Source organism: Leptosomus discolor, chromosome 3 (genome assembly GCF_034619465.1).
Source record: "Leptosomus discolor isolate bLepDis1 chromosome 3, bLepDis1.hap2, whole genome shotgun sequence".
NCBI lineage: Eukaryota > Metazoa > Chordata > Aves > Leptosomiformes > Leptosomidae > Leptosomus > Leptosomus discolor.
Genome location: NC_141393.1, coordinates 74,880,585 through 74,901,945, shown reverse-complemented (window position 1 = coordinate 74,901,945; position 21,361 = coordinate 74,880,585). Strand labels below are relative to the sequence as shown.

Below are 21,361 nucleotides of genomic sequence, written 5' to 3'. Positions count from 1 at the left end.
TCAGCTCTTATTTGCTGGGAGAATGGTATTTTTTTAGTCTTCTAAAGAGAGAAACGTCATAAGAAATAAGTTTGTCTTTGTTGACTCCCATGTGAACAGGCAGTTTTCATTTCATTCCATTAGATTTTTTCCTGTTTTAGAGCTGAAGACTGCTTCGATCTGGTGGCCCTTAAAAGCACTTTCCTTTTTCAGTGGTGATAGAGTGTTCTGGGGTTTTGCAATCTTCACAGCTGATCATTGCATTTTATTTCTTGTTTGTTTGTTTTTATTTGTTTCTGTCATATGAATTGAAAGTTATTTTAGACTGGAGTGAAATAATGAAAGTTAAAGGAAGGAAAGTTCTTGGACATGAGAGAGAGCTGGTTAACATGAAGGAAGGATCCAAAGCAATCTAGTAGAACCATAATGATCTTGTATTTTGTGCTATACTAGTTTGGAGGTTTTTTGATTAATACACAAAAGAAAAATATGTATTTAAGATCAGGTTTTGGATTAAGAGAACAGCTTGTCTAAATTTGTTCTGTGCTGTGTTTGTGATTCCTCTGATCACATGCATTCTTTTCATTCCAATATCTGTATTTCTGTATTATGTTTAGTCCAGAGCAGTATTGAAAAATGAGTAGAAATTGCTTCAGATAATCTATAAATATTTGAGTGCTTGCTATTTCCGAACACAAATTACATTCTCGCATAAATAACATACCTGAAGTTTACAGAGGAAGAAATCTCAACTGTTGGACACTGAAAGTGCTGGTAGGGAAAAATACAAAGGCTTTTTTTTTTTTTTTTACACTTCAGAACGCTCTTTTTTCTACTTTACAAAATAATTATGTTTTATTTGAAAGAAGAACTTTTTCATATATGAGTATATATTTGAAATAAGTCTTTCAATATTATATCCAAAAAGGAGAATGAAAGCCAGAAAAAAAAAGCCAGAAAAAAATTGAGAAAACACTCCTTTTATTATATAACTCTGTAATATGCAAGTATTTCCAGTGACAGAAGACTGTTGCCATATTTACTGCTAAAAACGGGATCTTAACAGTATGAGAGACCACATTCTATTTCCTGCAGAAAACTATTGCTGAAACTGTTACACAAATCCTGTTATAAAAATGAATAAATTATATACCCAGAGTTTTAATAAATCTGGCTTGTGGAGAGAGTTGTGAAGAAGTGTTGTACTTGATGTCCCTGTGTCTCCGACGCTGGGTAGCTAGGAGTATTTGTAAATGTTTATCTTGCTTTAGTTTGCTTTCAAACACACCTCAAGCTGGCTGGCAGTCAGTTAACTTCTAGAGTATACGTATCCTAACAACAGAAAAAACATTAAAACTACTGTTCTACTGTTAGTAGAACATGTTGTCTTCATCCATACGCTGAATGCTTTATTATCTCTCTACTTCTGTTTAACGCTACTGCTCCCCTGTGTTTTCTTTATTTTTTCAGAGTAATGATAGCAATAAAGCTGCCGATGTATTTTATGACCCTGCTGATGAGTGGGAGCCTGACCTTTCAGATGCCTCGGTTTCCTCTCTTTCCAGAAGAAGGTGATGCTAATTTGTAGCTCCTTCATCTACACTTAAAACAAAGCAAAAAATAATTTGTGTAATTATCTAAACATGCTTCTATGCCACTAGCATAGTCTTCTATTTATTAATTCTTCTTTTACCTTAGTTATACTAACTTACTAATTAAATGAAAGTTTTTGTATATATTTCTGAGGAGGAGGGAAAGTTTGAACTAAATATTTTACCTTACTATGCTTTACCGGTTTCACTTATGAAAGGTGTATTAGTATGCAACATGTTGCTCCTAAAAATTGCATGCCCACTAAAGCAATTTGGCAGATTAAACAGTGATATTTTTGAGGTCGGGCATGGCATATACGGAATGTATGTCTGATCAGTGCCAGAGGGTTTTTATGTATGACCATTGACAACTAGCTGGAGGTAATTAAAAGCTGTTCCCAATTATTTCAGAAAGCTGTCTCCGAAATTGATACATTTGTCTGTAGCACAGGACTTTTAATTAACCTGCAGAGGACCCACAGGTTAAGGTTATACATACCCATGTATTTAATTAGTAACACAAGTGGTTTTAAATAGGCACTTGGACATCTGTTCCATCCTCACTTACCCCATATGCTGTGCCAACTGATGAGTTCTTCTCGTCTGTTCGTTCAGTCTCTTACCTTTCCTCATGGACGAGAAATAGGAACAAAAGTTCCTCTATACCCAGAAGTATATTTTGTCAAAACATATAAGCTTTCTAAACCTTATATCTAGATATCATCAGTGCAGAGTGAAATGTGTAGTTTTTAATGTTTTCTTCACACTTCTATAATATGAAAGCATTGTTTTTAAGTAGTACATTGCAGTTGGTCTAGGACCTTGTATTTGAAGTTTTAGCCTTGTAACAGGATTTATAACTGACTTGCAAACTTCTGCAAGCTGTAGCTTATAACAGAATTGCTAACAGATCCTTAATTATAGCTTTGCTGGGGGGCAGCAGCCTGTACGATTGTTGTTATTCTGTCATAAAGCAGGTCAGTTTATCTGACTGTAAATTTTGGAAGGCATTCCTGATCATTCCAGGTAAACAAAAGTTATCTGAAAAGAATGCAACGGATAAAAAAATTATTTTTAACACTGTTTTAATGATAGAATATCATTAATACTTCCAAATACTGTTTTAATGATAGAATAATGTTTCTTTATCTGATGCTGACTTCTGGACAGTATTATAATGTGTATTTTTGAATCTCAGAAGTGTATTTGATTTTGTTCTGCCTTTTTGAAAATGCAACAATAAAAGCTGAACTGAACAAGAAAAGGGAAATAGGCATTGTATGCTGCACTGACAGCAGTTAACTGATGTCAGTTGCACATACTGGTGAATAAATTGAATTCCACGTGCTACTTTAAGATTGGATGCTTCTGATACGTAGTGTCATGGACCATAAAGGGCAGGCTGTTCCAAAAGGGAAGGGCAGTTCGGGGCTGAATGTGACAAGAGGATAGACAGGGCAGTGCCTTTGCCAAAAAGGGCCTAGCCCCACAGTGCCGGGGTGAGGTGAGCAAGTAGATCTGGTCATGGTAACGAGGGCCAGCTGACAGTCTGGACCCACAAATAAGTATGTAATGTTGAGGCAGGGCTGAAGTTAAGCTGGGAAAATGGCTCAGTGAGTCAGGATTAGGCCCAGGGACAGCTAGCAGGGTCAGCCTGCAGTCCAGTGATTGCCTGGCATGGCCATTGCAACAGGGGCCCAGGTCAAACTGGGAAGTCAAGCCTCCAGGTCCAGATCAATAGTGTACGTGGCCAGGAGCAGGCACGGTTACAACACAACTGCAGTGCGAGTCAGGCAGGACCAAGGGTGGGAGACACATCTTGGATGCAGCTCCAGGAAAAGTTGTGGAGCCCCTGCTGAGTCTTGTTTAAAGGCTTCAAGGCTGGCTGAGGCTTCTCAAACAGCTCTCCTACCAAGAGCTGACCTTAGGCACTGGCAGCTAAGCACCCAGAGCCAGGCCAGAGAAGCAAAGTTAGCATTGTCTCACTGACAATGGAGAACTTCACAGAATGTCTGCTTCCTACCAAGAAAAAAAGCCCTCCTATCTGGCTTTCCAAAAGCAATTCACTCTGTCTAGTAAACAAGATCAAAAAAAGCCTACAGGTCTGTTTTCTATGGTCCAAGTAGGTAGGAAAGAAATGTGTTTTGTCTCAAGTTTAGATAATAATCCAGTAATAAACCAGTAGGTTAAAAATGGGAATGTGGAATGAAGATCCTGCTATAGTAGCAAGAGCCTGAAGAAAGTAAGTAGGATCCATCCTATGGGCTGTACTGCCTTGCTTTCACTCTGGTTTAGGTTCTGTGTTACCAAGTTCCATTAATTAAAAGTAGATGTTTTTGTTTGCGTGATGTCTGTTAATATTCATTGAACTTTCAGGGGGTATGGGGAGAGAGGTTTTCTTGTTTTAAAGTTTTTTCATGTTTTCACTCTATCACCCTTTCCTAGAAGTAGAAGTTTCATGAAGAACAAGAGAATTTCTGGATGTTTGTCTGAGATAAAATTGCAACCAATTCGGGATATGCAGACTTCTCATGTATCAGGTACTTAGTATATGACAGAACACCTTTTGTTTCATACTGAGAACTTGAAACTACTACATATATAAAAGATACACACTTCTAATAGTAGTTTAAAAAAAAAAGTGTGGGTTGGAAAACAAAATGAAAAATGCCCCGTTTCTAATATCTTCTAGTTTATAAGGGTTTTTTGTATTTTTGATTATGCTTTGCGAGGGCAAACACTTCCTGAACAGCACTTATGACCCTTATTTAAGAAATTTACCTAAAACTTTACTCCACTTAACTATGCGGGTTAACTGGAGAAAGATGATAGTTCATATAACAAATTGCCAGAGGGTGAATCCTGATAGAATAATCTGGAGACTTTGCTTGAATTGTTGCTGTTCATTCAAATACTGAGGTTCCCCCCAGCTTTTTGTCAGGTTTTATAAACTTTTTTCTGAAACACTAGATGCTTCAGTCTTCCAAATGTTTTTATGCATTCAGTTATTTAGATTGGCTGGGTTTTGTTGTTTTCTGTCTCTGTAGGTCTGATAGTTGAAACAGGTGGATTCCTGTTAAAGAATTTCACTATGGAATTTGTCTTTGTACTAACTGAATCTAGGAACTATTTAGAACATTGTATACGTGTTATTTCTGCCTTGCTACTCTGAATAGTTGAACATTGCTGAAGAAGCAACATAGAATAGTCATTTCAAAGACATGCTGACTATGCACTCCTATGAAGTGTTTCTTGCATATATGCTTTGCTTTTACATCCTACAGGTTCACAGAGTAAGTCCAGCATATGCCCAAGCTTTTCAGAATCATTTCTTCCTGGAATTTGCAAAGAATCTCTAAATTCAGCTTTAGATTTATTGGAACAGAATCAGGATGGAGGAAAAAGCATAGCAGATAGTCTCCTAACTAATTTGTTTATAATTTTCTCTGGAGTGTCTGCCATTTCAAAAGCTTATGAACAGCAAGATGAAGAATGTCAAGAAAACTGTAAGTAATTTTCATAACAATTTAAAGTAAACATTACTAATGACTTGTCTCTAGAGGCACAAGCATTTATATGTTTGCCTATAGAAGAATTAACATTCCCACAGTCATTCGCGAAGCAGACCTTCTGACAGATCTCTTTCTCTTGTAGTTTTCTCTCTTGATCATGCTGCTCAGTCCTACAGCATCAGAATTATCTCTGCTTTTGACCAGCTTGTGGTTCTAACCAAGCTCTGGCTTAACAATGCCCAAAAGTGCCCTGGATCCATAAAAGTTGATGAAGAACTAAGGCAGGAAGTAAAGAACTTGGGAGGTTATTTACAGTTACTGTTGCAGGTAACTTATATTAAAGAATTCATCTGTGTGTAGAGAAGTTCTATGCATTAATACATTATTTACTACAGACTTGCTGAAAACACTTAGCTGTCCAATATATGCAATGGCAAATGGGCACATCTAAGGAAAACGAGCAGTAAAGGGAGCATTTTTACTGGCTAAACTGTTCTTCCTTATGGTAGCACAGAGTAGAGCAGATGTTTCTGTGCCCAGGCCCTGACAACAGCACGGGCTCTTAAACATAAAAGGGGCAGATAAACCACGCAGTGACAAGAGCAAATGCTAGTTTAGATTGTGAAGTGCTACTGTTCATAAATTTATAAACCAGTGGCCAGTAAATATTACTCTTGTTCATGCTACAGCCTTGTGAAGAATAACTTTTTTTAACTGTGTAGTGTAACGATACCATTCTTCTTTGTGGTTGCAACATATGGTCTTTTAGCCGTGGTAGATAGCCATTGGAAGTAGGAAGATGTAAAGCTGAAAATGCTTCAAGCTATTGTGTGCTATGAACTCTTGCATTATAGAAAGTGTGTGTTATTTGACCAAAGATGCTTTCTAGCTTCAGTGAATGATATGCCTTTATTTCTCAGGGATGTTCTTCAGATATATCCTCGATGGTAACAGAAGCACAAAGCAAAGTAAACCAAACAGTAAAACAAACAATGAAATACATAGGACACTTGGCGGTAGTTACAAGAGCCGGTATTTCATTTTCTGAGGACGGCAACATTCCTGCAACTAGTCTACAGGTGAAAAAATGTTTATTAGAAATAGTAAGGTTGATATCACATTTATTTTCAGTAACTGTACTCAGAAACGAATTGTTACATATAACAACTTTATCAACTGAATTAAGCATTTTCAGAGTTTAATTCTTAATTTTTATGGTGAAAATGGGTATGTGTTAATACCTTAGAATTTTTTTTCCTTAAAAAAAAAGCACTTTAAATATGTACAACTTACACCTATAAAGAGGAAAAAATACTGTGATTTTTGTGATTTTTATCTGCTCTGAGATTGTACAAGTCTACCTATTTCACTGAAATTCAATACTTATTTCAGTACTCTGTGATTAAATACCACATTGAATTTTCAGAAATCTGAAGAACATTAGGAAAAGCAGGTTAAGGTGCTGAGCCCCTGTGATCTAAGAATGGCATGTGACTGAACTGACCAGCACTGAACAGTTCACTCAAAACAAAATTACATTTCTAGCCCACTATGGAAAAATCTGTTTTAATCCAAAGCCATATCGATTCCTTTAATCATTATGTTTTAAACCTTTATTTTAAAAGGACTTTGTACTTGCCATTTATGATGGAGTAGGCTCAGGGCTGGAGTGTCTCATTGGTACTGTACAGGAAAAAGCAAGAATGGTGCAGAAAGAACTCGTGAAACTATATCCACAAAATGAGGTGAGATTAAAGTAAGATTAAAAACTGCTACTGTTTTAGAGGCACTTGATCATGTCCTGTTATTTTTCAGCAGGTCTGTCTAGAAATTTTTTAGTAGGAATACAGTTATGATTAGTAACAGAGGTTTGAGATGTGTGACTACAGTCTTGCAGAAATTTTTGCAGTGTTTAGCCTTTCACCCATATGTAGACTGAACATTTAAGGGTATTTTATTTAGAATTATTTCTCTGTGCATTGGAGGGCATTTTTCTGTAAAATTTCACAGTTTAACCATGAAAGAGAGGGAGAATATGAAAACTGGTACAAAGGAGCAAATGGATCTTTTATTCTGTATACTACTTTAAAGTTTGATTTATAAAAAAATTGAATATTTAATATGTAATAACACTTTATGATCCTGCAAGTTAATTGTTATTTTATATTGATAATAGTAATCACCTCTGCTATTGCTACACTCACTGTTATTGTTAGGAAGGTTATTAGAAAGTTTGAAGACTTCATTTTGTTATACATTGTTCTTACAGTCCTAGTCCCAAAGAGCATGCTATCTAAGTTTTGGATTGTTTAATGGCATCTTATAAGAGCTAGTCTTCTCATGTGCTAGTCTTCTCATGTTCTCCTGGGGTATGCTGAAGTGCTTTCATGAACTGGGCACTTCAGAGCGAAATTGGTTGACTAAAACGTGGCTATTTAATAGCACAGAAGCCAGAAATGTCCTGCTTGATTTCGTGTCATTCGCTGAAATCCCAGCTAACCTTCAAATATTTTCCAGGTTGATAAGCAGCAGTGGTATTCTAATTTGAGCAACTTCTTCATAAGAAAGTTACAGCAAATTGTTTATATTCTATTAATGAGTTGCTCCTGTCACCTTCCAAATTTATTGTAATATGAAAAGGAATTGCATCAATGGGAAACTTTTAGGTCTCATAGGAAGACCTCAATTTAATTCTTCTTGTAATTTTAAGAAAAGAGATTCCTACTACCTCATAATAAATGGATGTGTGTGTACTTTTGTTTGGCCCCTCCCACAAATAGCAGTTCAGCAGTTATATTTTATCAAAATAAATAGGTTTGGTTTTGGTTTTTTTTAGTATGCTGAAGTCAGAACCTTCCAGGGAGGAGTTGCTCTTTTGTGAAACATACTATTATTGGTGTGTGTCTAGTGTATTTTGACATTTAAAACAGAACAGACCTCTTTACATGCTGAATTCAGTAGTGGGTTGTTTGAGATTTTTTTTGCCTGGAGGGGCTTTTTTTAAGCTACAGGCTGATATTTTGTGATTTTATTCTACTTTGCTGACAAATCATGAGGAAAGTGGTACTATAGGGAGTTACACAAAGCACAGAATAAAGTATAAGGAATAAGCACTATAGTTAAAAATATTTCTGTGGCTGTACGAAAATTCCAGTAGGCAAGTTAGAGTACTCCTTGGAAATACGCCACTTTCTTAGCGGGTGAACTGTTTTGACAGAAAGCCTGTCTGAATTCCAAGGAAATACTTTGGAAACATTGAGATATTCTTCAGCAAGGTACTAGGTGAATATAGCATACATGCTTCTTTCAGTATTGGGATATATAGGCTTGTTCTGCTGCTTTTCCTCTGAATAAGAATGTTTTGTACAGACAGCATGGGAGGACGAAGGTGACAGTTTACCTATGTCTGAGCAATCCTGTCTTCTGTCTCATGTGTTTCTATTTTTGTTCTTTTCTTCAAAGTTTGAGAAACTTTCAGAACTGTGGCCATTAAGAAAATCTCAGTAACGAGCTGGGATATATAACTACTTATTTCTGAAGAATTTGTTACTACTCAAAAATCTGTAATATGTGACCTGGGATAAAAGGTTTAAATCAGTCAGATATGAGTAATAAACTGCTTGTCTTGAGAAAAGCTTGTCTTTTCCTACTCTGGTTTTCACTGTTGTTATTCTTAATCCTACAGATAATAGCGAAACTGTCCAAAATCTTTTATGTTCCTGTCTTCTTGCCTAAATGCTTCATGTTTCCAGCAAAAGGAATTAAGCAGTCTGCTTTCCAGATAACGCTGTTCACTTGCAGCAGATTCCTATGTATCTGCAGGATTGCTGTAGATGCTTGTTGCTGGCGTATCTAGTGTGAAGTTTGGGAGAGAAAACCAGAGTATTAACTAAGAGTACCCCTGCCACTTAAAACGATAGAGGTACAAATATTACAGGACAACCTTTCTTTAGCGAATGCTTAAATTTGCTCATTCAATCCTCCTGTGTTAAAGGGTTATTTAAAACCTTGCAGATATAGTTAACAATATTTTCTACCAGTTAACATTTTTATTTGAAAATTTGCATGTTATGTTGCAGAAAACATTGCTTCTGCTTCTGAATATTTTTTCATTAGTATGCCAGTGTTCATTGTTATCCTTCTAAAATATTTATGTGCTTTTACTTTTGTCATGAATCAAGTGTACAATATAATTAAAAGTTTCTTTGTAGATTCAAAATCGAATAAAGGATAATGTTGTGGCATTAGCCAGATACCTTGAAAATAACATCTCTTATTGCAGAAAGGTAAGAGAAATGTTTCACAAAGTGTGTGCTTTGAGTCTGGGGTTAAAATGTAAAGGGTGCATTTAACAAAGAGGAGGAATGTTTACATTTACGTTTATAATTGTATGATAACACTTCCTGTCTCAATGACTTTCTTGTGATTGGAATGCTAACTTTTCTGGCTACTGCCTTTCCACTCAGAGCTATCTGATTTTAGTTTTACTTAAAGTATTTCTGGAGGTACTTGTATCTTCCCTTCCTTCTTTTTGTGTTCATCATGAACAGCCTAACCACCTGCTTTGTTTTCTTTTAAGTTGAAAGCCTCAAATTCAGTAATGCTAGTGTAATTGTGTTATAACTACTGCAACAGTTTATGCCCATGGTATTTTGAATTAAAAGCCAGGAGAGATGATTTAATCTGTCTTCTAAGAGGCAAACTTTTTACAGTTCCATTTGCTTTTAATTTTCCCATGTCAACGATCTGTGTTTCTTTTTGGAGCTATCTTACATTTTGTGACTTGGTATCGCTTTCATTTTGTGTTTCAGCACTGGCCTGTTTTATGTGACTGAATCCATAATAGGCATGTTTAATGTGCTGTCATGTATTTGGTTCTTTTTAACTTGCTCTTATTAATACAGAAAGAAATAAAATCTCAATTACCAGAAGAAGAATCTCTATATCGGAAAATAAAGAAAAGTACTAACATTGCTGCGAAATACTTGGAACTGGAGCAGTGCCTAGCTGAAGTCTGTCAAATTGTTTCTTCTATTTTACAAGGTATTTAGCTGGGTTATTACCTGTCTTGATAGTAACCTGTGGACTAAGGAGACCTGTAAAGCAAGAGGGAGGGAGGTCTATTGGTTTCTCATTGCCAAATGTTGCATTTGATTCTTCTTGCTTTTGTTTTTCACAGGGTCATACAGAAACACAAGCCCTTTCAGGAGCTTTGCAGAAAACATTTGTGTCATAGCTGGATATTTTAACAACTATTTCACTTTATTTGCCTCGTCTTCTACTTCCATAAACAATCCTATCCAGAAAATACCCGTGCCTTTTATGAACTTGGAAGAATTGGACACTCTGGTTGATTCCCTTATTATGAATTTTGAACTTGAACAAGGACAGCCATCACTGAAATCTCAGACTCTTTGTAGTGAAACTACTGAGACTCGAGGAGGACAGGTTGAAACAGGTGAAGTTGACTTTCCTTTGAAATGGAAGGGGATTGCAAAACACACACACAAACCCCAGTCCTCACCTCCATTTCCTGAAGAGCTGTCACCTGGTAGGATACAGTGGGTATAAGATGCCATTATCAGGAAATTCAGGGGAAACTCTTTCCCTTTGCACGAAGGGAAAGCAACATATCATAAAAAGCTAAAACTTGTTGTTAATATTATTAGTAAGTGGTATGAAAGTAAATTACTTGGTTGTATGAGGATAAATACCCTAAATTTCACAAGAAAAAATGGAATTCCTTAAGGAGCTTTGAAATAGTGCCTTTTGTTTTAATAAAAGTCTGTTATTACCTAAACCTATAAGAAATAATTTAATGCAGTAACTAAAAAAAAAAAATCTATTGGAGATAACACGAATGGAGAAATTAAAACCTGTTGAGGAATAACTAGGGAACACAGTAAACTCTTGGTGGGACATTCACACCTCTTAATATTTGACTTTGACTTAGAACTCTTGTGTAACAGTGGAAGGAGATTCCTTTGATGGGCATTTGTAACATACGTTTGTTGCATACAGCTAGATAAGGAGACTGCCCTCCCATCTCAGACGCTTGAAAGGTAGATGATATGGGTACTAATCTTTTTGTTAATATTGTTGCTTCACCTCTGCTGCATTATGATCTAGTAGCGCTACTGCACCTTTAAAGTGGTTTTTATGCCTTTCATTTTTTTAAATGTCAACATTTTTTTTTTTTTAAACAAAGCAAAAACTTAGATTTCCCCGACAGAAATATATACAATGAGAGACGGTAAAAGTACTTTACAACCTTATTTGATGAATGCTTTTTTAAGGGGTTTTGTAGTCTGTTGAAAAATCTGGGCTTAAAGTATCAATGATGTGTTCTTCAACTGGATCTGAAGTAAGTTTATGTTGAGTATTTTTGCTAGTGAATTATCTTTTGGTTGCTCAAATCACTTTCAGTGCTATTCATAGTGGATTAGAAGCATAGCTTTTTCTAAACAATATGTACATCATCCCATGAGGTTGTGGAGAACTTTCCCAATCAATTACTTCCCTGTGCTTTTGACTGTAGTCTTTGTATAACCTCTTACATTTAGTCTGCTGGCTGAAGCCAGTGAAAATTAACAGCAAGGATGAAAATGAATTTGAATTTTTATTCTTTACTACTGGGTTCTAGGAGGCCTGGACCTAGCACATTTTACTCACAACGGTGCTGAGAGATTAATAAGCTAAAACCTAAGTTTTTTTTCCCTATATATCAAAGCTTCCAAGCCAGATATTCATAGCTCTCATCTTTCCTTCCAAGGGAAGATGCTCAACATCTTGAGAACTGCAGTCTTCAAGAATACGCCAGGCTCGTGGTCTTTTCATAGAAAGTATTTCTATAGTAAGAAGAGACAATCGTCCTTTTCCTTTGAAAACTTTCACACTATTCATGCTGTTATTCAGCAATTTTGCACTTTTTTGACTTGGAGAAAACAGGGAAAGATAATCATGCTGAATCAGTAACCCAAGTATGTTTTTCTTAAGACTAGTATACCTTAATAATTTGTCAAAAAATGGCTTGTAGTGCAGTCCTGCAATCAAAAATATTCAACAATTTTTATTGCAGCTAATAATTTCCGTCTCCCATGAGGTGTGATGTCGCCTAATCTCATTCCTACTGTAAAGGCTTTTACAAGTCTGCTCAAGGGTTAACAAAGTATATTCAGTTGTTCAGATTTTCGTGCTTTAAAAGTGAAGAGAAACCTGTTATATTTCTACTTCTGAAAATGTGTTATTTTGTATTTGGCTGAAAGTTTTAACAATGTAACTTCTGAATCATGTATCTAAGCATGAGCATTGTAAAGAGTAAAACCAGATCATGTAACTGATCACCAATTTTTACAACTTCAATTGTAAATTCCATGTCAGTTTTCTTCTGTATACTGTTGTTTTTGAGACCTTCCTTTGTCACTGAGTACTGCTTCCTTACTGAAAGTATTGTAGTGTAAAAATTCGAAATATAGTAAGAGGTGTTTTCTGTGGCTCACAAGTGAAAGAAAACCAACAAAAGACTTCTTTACTTGCATTTCTTTCTTTCCTCTGTTAAGACACTTAACAGCACACGTTTAGAGGCTGAATACCCATAAACTAATCTAGACGTATTAGCATCAGAATACTCCATCCCTTCCATTTTCTGCTCATAAATGTGGTGGTGTAATGTTAAGTCCCCGCTGCAAAATTACATGCAAGTTTGTTACTGATGTTCCACCTGCCAGATGATTAATCATTTCAGCTCTTGTTCTTGTATTTAATGAGAAGCATTGCTCAGAAAACATTTGGTTTTGTAGTTCTGTGTGTTATGAGAATTTTTTTGCCTCTGTGTGTGTGGTGTTTTTTTTTTTTTTTCCTAAAACTGAAAGACAAGTTCTTTACAAACTTGGAGCTCAAACTTGACTTTCATTTTTTAGCCTTTTTGAAACTCAGGAGAAAGAGACCATGCGAATATGTTCTGGATAGGGTTTTAACTGAGGTATCCTATGGGCAACTGTAATCATATCAAATTGAGCTTTTGCAGGATGAGTGACAATGTTGCCAATAGCTTCCCGCTGCTTGGTGGTGGTCGTTTTTTCTTTTCTTTTTTTTTTTTTTTTTCCCCCCCTCTATGCTAACCAACCATGTCTAATCAGTCAACTGATCAGTCTCTTATCTACATTGTTAGTACTATATTCATTTTTTAGAGTAACATGGTAACAAAACCTACTTCTGCTAGTGTTTTCTTCAGCTTGGTGGCCTTGTTACAGTTATACATCATTGAAGTACTTTGTTCTTACTATATATACAGTGAACATACATCATCAGAGTGAGCTAGTGCTCTCATAACATACTGCATTAATACATCAACAAGCCTAGCTGAGGCTCCAGTAATCTATTGGTGTAATATACCATAAGGTAAGGCATATTTATAACTGTAGGCTAGTCTGTCTATAAATTATGAATGTCAAGGAATTGGGATCATAGCAGGCAGATTTTGGGATGGATTGGTACGTTATTTTACTAGTCTTTCTAAGGAGTTGGACATGGGTGTGAGCGAGGCCCAGGTCAGCAGAGGAACTGACATGGCTGAACATGGTATCTGCATCCCCTGCTAGGCATAGTTGTGAAATGAAGTAAACCCTAATATTGATGAGATAAAGGGCTGTGCAGTACGATTCAGATATCTTCACCATCTCACATTTTTAGAGATCTGACTGTAAAGTCAGAGTCTGGATACCTTCTGGCAAATAGTGGTAGTACACAGAAGAATGTTCTTGTGATAGTGCCTTTGGAGTTTCTTCTAAACCACAAACTAAAATGAACATCAAAAAGTGCAATTTAAGTAGAGTTTTTACTTTAGTATGTTACAAAGTTACTTTAGGAATATATATTGGTGCTGGGGAAACAGAGGGGAGTGAGTTCACAACCAGTATTTCTTAAAACACCTGTTTTACTAATTAACTGTTGTTAATAGAATTAAGATGTTTACTTCCAGCAGATCATTGTTCACACACTACATTCACTTTTTCCTTCACACTTTGCTTGCACCCACACATGAAAATCACTCATAGCTACAAGGCTGGAGCAACAACAATGCTGTACCCCTCAGCATGTATGCTTCCTCCCTTTGGCTAACGTTTTCTAGTTATTATTTCTCCATCCACAGCCACAGGTACCAACAGGGCCCGTTCAGACACACTTGCATAGCTGGGGCTTTTATGGCTTGGGCTGAAGCTTAGTTGCTGTGGTAACTCATGTCATGCTTCTTCTAAGAGCGCTAAATTTGGTCTTGATAGGTTTTCTTTGGGGTTCTCAAACCTACAGTCTTCAGCTCTGTGTCACTGAAAGAAACGTTGAGTGAACAGTGAGGAACGTGCACGGGAGAGGAGTGGGAACTGCTATGAAGAAATGTTTAGAGACTTCAATGAGATGTATTGTTTACTGACGTTATGATGGCTTTCCTTTTTCATATGTAGTGATGCAATCTGTAGCTTGTGCGTTGTTTGTGGTTGTGTTTTTGTTTTTTAGAGTTGTTTGTTTTGTTTTCTTGGTTGTTTCTTTCAATATCCTCTTATTCCTTTAGGAAAATATTCTTCGGTCTGATTTCAGGTAAAAAGTAATTAGAACTTTATGTATTTGACACACAGATTTTATTGACTTACGTAAAAGAAAAAGGGGGGATCTTTGTTTTAATTTTAAATACAAAGTGGGGAAGTGGGGTATTCAGACTTCTGCACCCTAGTTTCATTTGAAAATACGAAACAGAAAAATCTAATAAATTCACTTCATAATAGAAGTAGTTTGAGGAAGTTAAGAAGTAGGTATTTGTTCAGTTCAATACTTGATTTGAAAAACAGTACTACATTAATAAAAATACGTAAGGGTTCTGAGATTATTGATCTGCTACTTTACTGCTTTTTACAGCTCAGACTCTCGTTTTATATATTTAGTAGTAGGAAAATAAGATTAAAATGACACATTTTAACATCATCCATCATTAATACACGAGGTAAACCACTGCACAGAAATACTACGTGAATTGATTTTTTTGTTGTGGAAATTGGTAAAGCCATGGGATTCAAACTAACTGTGATGACACACTAAACTGTTCATTTTTATCCCTAATCAGGAATAAGAAACATCTTTATTTCAGGTAAAGATAACAGTCCTGGGAAGAAGTGTCTTTGGTGTATGAACACGGGATTACTTGAGAATCCTTCAGTGTTAGCCCATCGTTACTGAGACGTTGTATGTAAACGCACTTTTAGAAAAATGCATTCTAGCTGTGCTTTTTAAAGAACATGTACCAGTGTTAGCAGTTAAGCATGAAAACTCTTCTAGCACACACTGACTCATTACAATACTCTAGATGTAGAAAATTAAGCAGCTGTGGTTTAGATTTAATTTGATCCAGTAATGGCATCTGCAGGCAGAAGAGGAGACTACATCTGATTCACCGCCACAAATACAAGCGATTATTTCTGAATGGGAAATTTCTTCTCATCCCTTACGTGCTCTGACACACTTGTGATTGGATGAGTCCTGTCCCTTTGTATGTTTCGCAGCTTTTCTGATTTCATGGTAAGGTGGGGTTTTTGTTTGGTTTGGGTTTGGGTTTTTTTATATTATTAGGACAGCATTTTAATTTCCTTTTCCTAGCTTTTCATAGGATCTGAGATTGTTTATGCTTTTTCTGAAGGAAGGGCTGTTAGCTTTTTTTTGAGTTCTAATATTTTACTTTTTTGTATTAAAAATATTTGCCATCGTTTCTTTGTTTTCTGCTCTTTTTAGGACCTGTAATCAGCATATGTAACAAGACCTGGTTACTCTTGAATTCTTTTCCTGCTCTTTTGTTTTTCTTTTTTTGTTCTTCTTGTCTTAGTATGTTAATGTTCATGATAGCATTTGTTTCTAGAATAGGAGGTGGTGTATATCACCTAACCAACATTCACATAACTTGATTGTTGGAGTGATAACAGGACAAAACTGAGACAGGGGTCTCCTGAGCTAACATTTCATCAACAGTGAGCACTATAGACAACAACAAAAAATAAATTTCAGGTATCTTTCAATCTGAGTTAATTTTGAATACCTGTATTAATTAAAGTAAGTCCAGAAAGATTTATGAAGAGCTGAGGGAAAGGAAGGAAAGTATCAGAAAACCTCACGTTAGCAGTCAGCTGGAATTAAAAACAAACAGAAACAAAAAAAAAACCCAAAACAAAACCACAAAACTCCCCTCCAAACCAAAACAAAACACCGACAAACAAAAAAACCCCAATCCACCCCCCCATATTCATACGGATTTAAACTACACTTGATGTCTTTCATGCGTGTTCCTTAAGCCTATTGCAAGCATTACTTGATTAATCTTGCTTTATGCTATTTAAGATATTTCAAAACGTGTAGATTTATTCAAATGTTATTTATAGTGATATAAATAAATGTCAAGCTACAAGTTTAAGTGCATTTTAACTGCTACAACACTGGTTTTGGTCTCACAGCTTATCTAAATATTATATATTGGTATAAATCCCTCTTTTACTGAATTATGTTAAGATGATATGTGTGTTAATTATGTACGGTAGAAAATTACATCACACTAAGGTGTTTCTACCTCTCCCCTTAGCGTGCAAATGGGGATATTGGTAAAGAGATTGTTTATCTTGGAAAATGAGAAGCTATGTTACATACTGATGTATTTGTACAAGACCTTGCACTCAAACAGGAAGGTATATATGTACCTAGCTAGATATGCATATATGTGTATAAGCATAGAGGGCACAGTAGGAAAACAATAATGGTGCAAAGACCAATCATAGATATAAAGTAAAACTTATTTCCCAAAAGCTGAAGAATAATTTTTACTATTTTGAGCTCCCAAAAAGGAAACAGGATGGCTCATGTTCTATATGTATCTGCTGTGATGATACCTTCTTCATACCTTTGTATCGGCTAGTTGTGTCAATGAGTTTGGCTGCCTTCTAAGGATTTGTTCATGCCTTGGTATTGAATTTTTAGAGTCTTTTGAGTTTTTGCTTTGAACATGTGCATACATTCACATGAACACTCCTCCAGTTTTCTATTAAAATCTACTGCTTTTTATTTAACTGTGTGTTTCCTCCTCACCCCTGGTTGTGGGAACCTGTTGTGCCCTGTTTAGACTGTAAGCTACTACCTGTACTACAAAAGCCTGGTTTAGTAACCACTGCCCTGGAAGTCTGACAATATAAGTCTATGTGCCACTGCCCTAGCTCTTACCGTAGTGTGTTCCGTCAAGTTTATTGGTGGCCAGGGGGCATGCGAGTGTGTTTACGTAGCAAGAATACTGATGCCGGCACTCTTAGGCATGTAACATCAAAAAACGCAGTTCCGGGGTGGGAGTACTGCGTTCAGCTCTGGGGCCCCCAGCATAAGACAGACACGGGCTCTTTCCTCTGGACCCTCTCGAGCAGGTCCAGAGGAGTGTCATGAAGATGATCAGGGGGCTGGAGCACCTCCCTTATGAGGACAGGCGGAGAGAGCTGGGGTTGTTCAGCCTGGAGAGGAGAAAGCTCTGGGGAGACCTTCTAGTGGCCTTCCAGCACTTCAAGGGGCCCTGCAGAAAAGGTGGGCAGGGACTCTTTGTCAGGGAGGGTAGCTATAGCATGAGAAATAATGGTTTCAAACTGGAAGAGGGGAGATTTAGATTGTGAGGGTGGTGAGGCACTGGCACAAGTTGCCCAGAGAAGCTGTGGCTGCCCCCTCCCTGGCAGTGTTCAAGGCCAGGCTGGATGGGGCTGGGAGCAACCTGGTCTGGTGGAAGGTGTCCCTGCCCATGGCAGGGGGTTGGAGCTAGATGATGTTTAAGGTCCCTTCCAACCCAAAACATTCTATGATCTGATGATATGAATTCAGAATTGTATTAATGAAATAGAAAATATAAATGTAATGATACAACACTTTTAAGAATTACACTTTTCAGTATTTTTCACGGTATCATAGAATAGTTTGAGTTGGAAGGGACCTTTAGAGCTCACCTAGTCCAACCCCCCTGCAGTGAGCAGGGACATCTTTAGCTGGATCAGGTTGCTCAGAGCCCCGTCCAACCTGACCTTGAATGTTTCCAGGGATGGGGCTTCCACCTCTCCGGGCACCCTGTGCCAGTGTTTCACCACCCTCATTGTGAAAAATTTCTCCTTTTATATCTAGTGTAAATCTACCCTCTTTTAGTTTAAAACCATTACCCCTTGTCCCGTCACAACAGGCCCTGCTAAAATATTTGTCCCCATCTTTCTTACAAGTCCCATTTAAGCATTGAAAGGCCACAATAAACTTTCCCCCGAGACTTCTCTTCTTGAGGCTGAACAACCACAACTATCTCAGCCTGTCTTTATAAGAGGGATGGAACACCTGCTCCAACGGGTCCATGTTTTTCTTGTGCTGGGGGCCCCAGAGTTGGATGCAGCACTGCAGGTGGGGTCTCACCAGAGCGGAGTAGAGGGGCAGAATCACCTCCCTTGACCTGCTGGCCATGCTTATTTTTGTCTATTATTTATTTGCTTTAATGACAGAACTTTTAAATGTGCTGTTGCATTTTCTATAAATATAAAATGAAAATTTTATTGCTTAAAAAATGAAGGCATAATGGTTTTAATGTAGCATCAACTATTAAAGATTATTGACATACATGGGAGAAGGAAAGTATGTAAACCAGCTTTCTAAGCACCAAATTGAATCTCAAGTTCTCTATTGGGATTTCGTATCATAACTTTGCTATTTATGTATGGTCATGGACGGGAAAAAAAAAGGTGAATTGATAAAATGTGAAGTTGAAACATGTAAATTAAATGCTATTTAATGTCAGATACTCTGCTTTGAAAGTAAATTGTCCTGTAGTTTAATTCTGGAGTATGTTGAAAGTAGGTGTCCTAAATGCTTTTTAAAAGAAGGTTTAACAACAAGGGACTTGACAGTCAGATGGGTAAGTGTGGAATGCAACAAGTGCTTTTTTTGGACTCCTGAGCCATTTTCAACAGTAGATAGCAAAGTTGATAGATAGGACTTGGTTTGTTTGTCTTATCATTTGCCGCTCTCCTCTCCCCTTACAAGGAAATTCTTTCAGTTCTACTTCTTACCCCTAAAATACCAAACTATACTCTTAAAAGCATTTGTTTAATGAAGACAAAAAAAAGTTTACATTGCTGTTAGCTGGCTTTCAGTTCTTGTTCGATTATGACCAGTAACATGCAAGTTTCATCTCACAAACTTGGATCTTTCTACAAGATGATTAATCAAGTTGTGACCTCTGAAATACTCCAGCAGCAAGAGCCCTTGCTGGTGTTCTGTGTTGGTGAGCTGCCATGTCCCACGACTATTTCAGGAGATAGCTGGGATACTCCCCAGCCTAGTTCTACTGTAAAATTAAATCTCCCACTGCCAGGGCTGACTGAGTAATTCTCTATCCAAAACTGTTTGTCACTTATTAAAACTTCCTTCATGATTCTCTTACCTGTTTTAATTCTGCCACTTGCCAGCACAGTCCCTGAACAGGGTTCGCAGGAAAAGATGGATGGTTACAAAAACTTCTAGACTTACAGGTTTGGATTTTCTCTTATTTAGAAAAGTTCTGGTGGCTCTACCATGTGCTTCCTGAAAAGAGTAACTTCAAGAAAATGGATATTGGATGTGGTGCTTTTTTTTGTTTATTCTTTCCCCTCTAGTAAGGTTGTGGGAAAACTTCATCAAATATTCAGCTATTTATTAGGGGATTGTTTACTGGGAGGGAGGTTGTATCAGCTGTTTGTATTCCATGTCACAATTTACTTCCGTAGTTCGCAGTGTCGCTCCTGCAGCCGCTAGATGGAAGTGTTCCACAAGGGTGTGCCGGCTCGGAGCCCTTTCGGCAGCGTCTCCCAACCAGGCAGAGACGGAACCTCAACACCGCCTAAAAGTTAACGCTCACACCCTATTCCTAAAAAAATAGTTTCTATAGACAAATCTGTTCGTTTGCGGGTTTGTATAGTTTATAGAGAAACTTTTCTTCTACATATTCTGTTAAGTAATTATATGACAGTTATAGTATGGTTGTAAAGACGAAGATAGCTGTTATATGCAAAAGTGTGTACTACCCTAGACTTATTTTTTGTGTTCTTAGTTTAGCATTTTCAGTGTATTAAAGCTACTATTAAGAAAAAAAAATGCATGCAATTTTGCTTGTGCAAAATACAGTTCAATAACCATTTTAGCAATATCACAAACACATTTCTGAAATTGTTTCTATAGTTAGGCCCACTATCTCAAGGAATGACTTTTCCCGTGATGTTCACGTGAATAGCACAGAAAAAATAATTTTATTAGATCAAATTTAATATTGGAAAACGTAAAGCTAAGAAAGATGATCGCCCAGTGAAGCAAATCTTATGCCTGTTTAACTTCAAGTTCATTCTTCCATCATTTCTAATCATGAAAATGTTTATAAATAAACCAGTGTTTTGTTACACAAGGACTTGGGTGGCTCCTTATTCCTCATTGTCTCTCCCACAAGTCACATAGTGGGTCAGGGATGAAATTCAGAATGGAACTTGGAAATTCTGGTGTTTCCTGTTGTAACTAATAGGTAAGAAATAGCTGACTTTTTTTTTTTTTTTTTTAATAGGTTAATTTTGTAAATAGAAGTTGTTGTAAATGTGTTCTAATTGTGAAACTGAGGTTTATTAAGGTTTATATTCGCACTGAATAAGAGAGAAATATTATTAGGAAAACCTGTTAATGTCTTCAGAGAAGCTCAATACTCAAATTATTTATTTATTAACTTTTTTGTTCCCTGTTTAAAATAATCCCTGGTGTTCGTTAGCATGCCTTACATCATACTTTCAAGCTCTGTCTAAATGTCTAAGAGGATCTGAGATAAACTATACTTGTCTTTCTCCAGCCTTGGCTATGCTTGTGAAAGTGAGGTTGTAAATCAGATGGGGGGTGATGGTGGTGGTGGTGGTTTTCTCTGAGAGAGAGATTCCTTGTTTAAGGAGCAATGTGCACTTACTCACAATCCCGTCCCTCCAATAAAATCATAAACATGGGCATGAAGCAATCCAGCTTGTCAACTATTGTGCTTACAACATCTTGGACTACAGGTTTAGAAACTGTTCTATTAATTGTGTCTTGGTAGCATGGGATTCTTCCAGAATTGTTTTGTCTGCGTTTTAGTGGCATTGCAATGGAGTGAAGCGACTAACAAAACCTGAGTACATGTGAAGTGAAAGCAACAGTAATTAAGTAGTCTTGTCCCTAAAAAAAAATTAAAATTGAAAA

At 36.8% G+C, this 21,361-nt stretch overlaps 1 protein-coding gene across 1 annotated transcript in view; it reads left to right on the top strand.

The window, feature by feature from the left end:
- KIF14 (kinesin family member 14) overlaps positions 1-10,654 on the top strand; it is a 28,887-nt gene extending 18,233 nt beyond the window's left edge. Inside the window, exons 21-29 of the mRNA XM_086463090.1 lie at positions 1,450-1,550; positions 4,017-4,111; positions 4,856-5,077; positions 5,226-5,410; positions 6,004-6,162; positions 6,709-6,828; positions 9,295-9,369; positions 9,988-10,126; positions 10,263-10,654. Coding sequence (XP_086319216.1) covers positions 1,450-1,550; positions 4,017-4,111; positions 4,856-5,077; positions 5,226-5,410; positions 6,004-6,162; positions 6,709-6,828; positions 9,295-9,369; positions 9,988-10,126; positions 10,263-10,654 — 1,488 coding nt within the window. The remainder of the gene's footprint in view (positions 1-1,449; positions 1,551-4,016; positions 4,112-4,855; positions 5,078-5,225; positions 5,411-6,003; positions 6,163-6,708; positions 6,829-9,294; positions 9,370-9,987; positions 10,127-10,262) is intronic.
- The last annotated feature ends 10,707 nt before the right edge of the window (positions 10,655-21,361 follow it).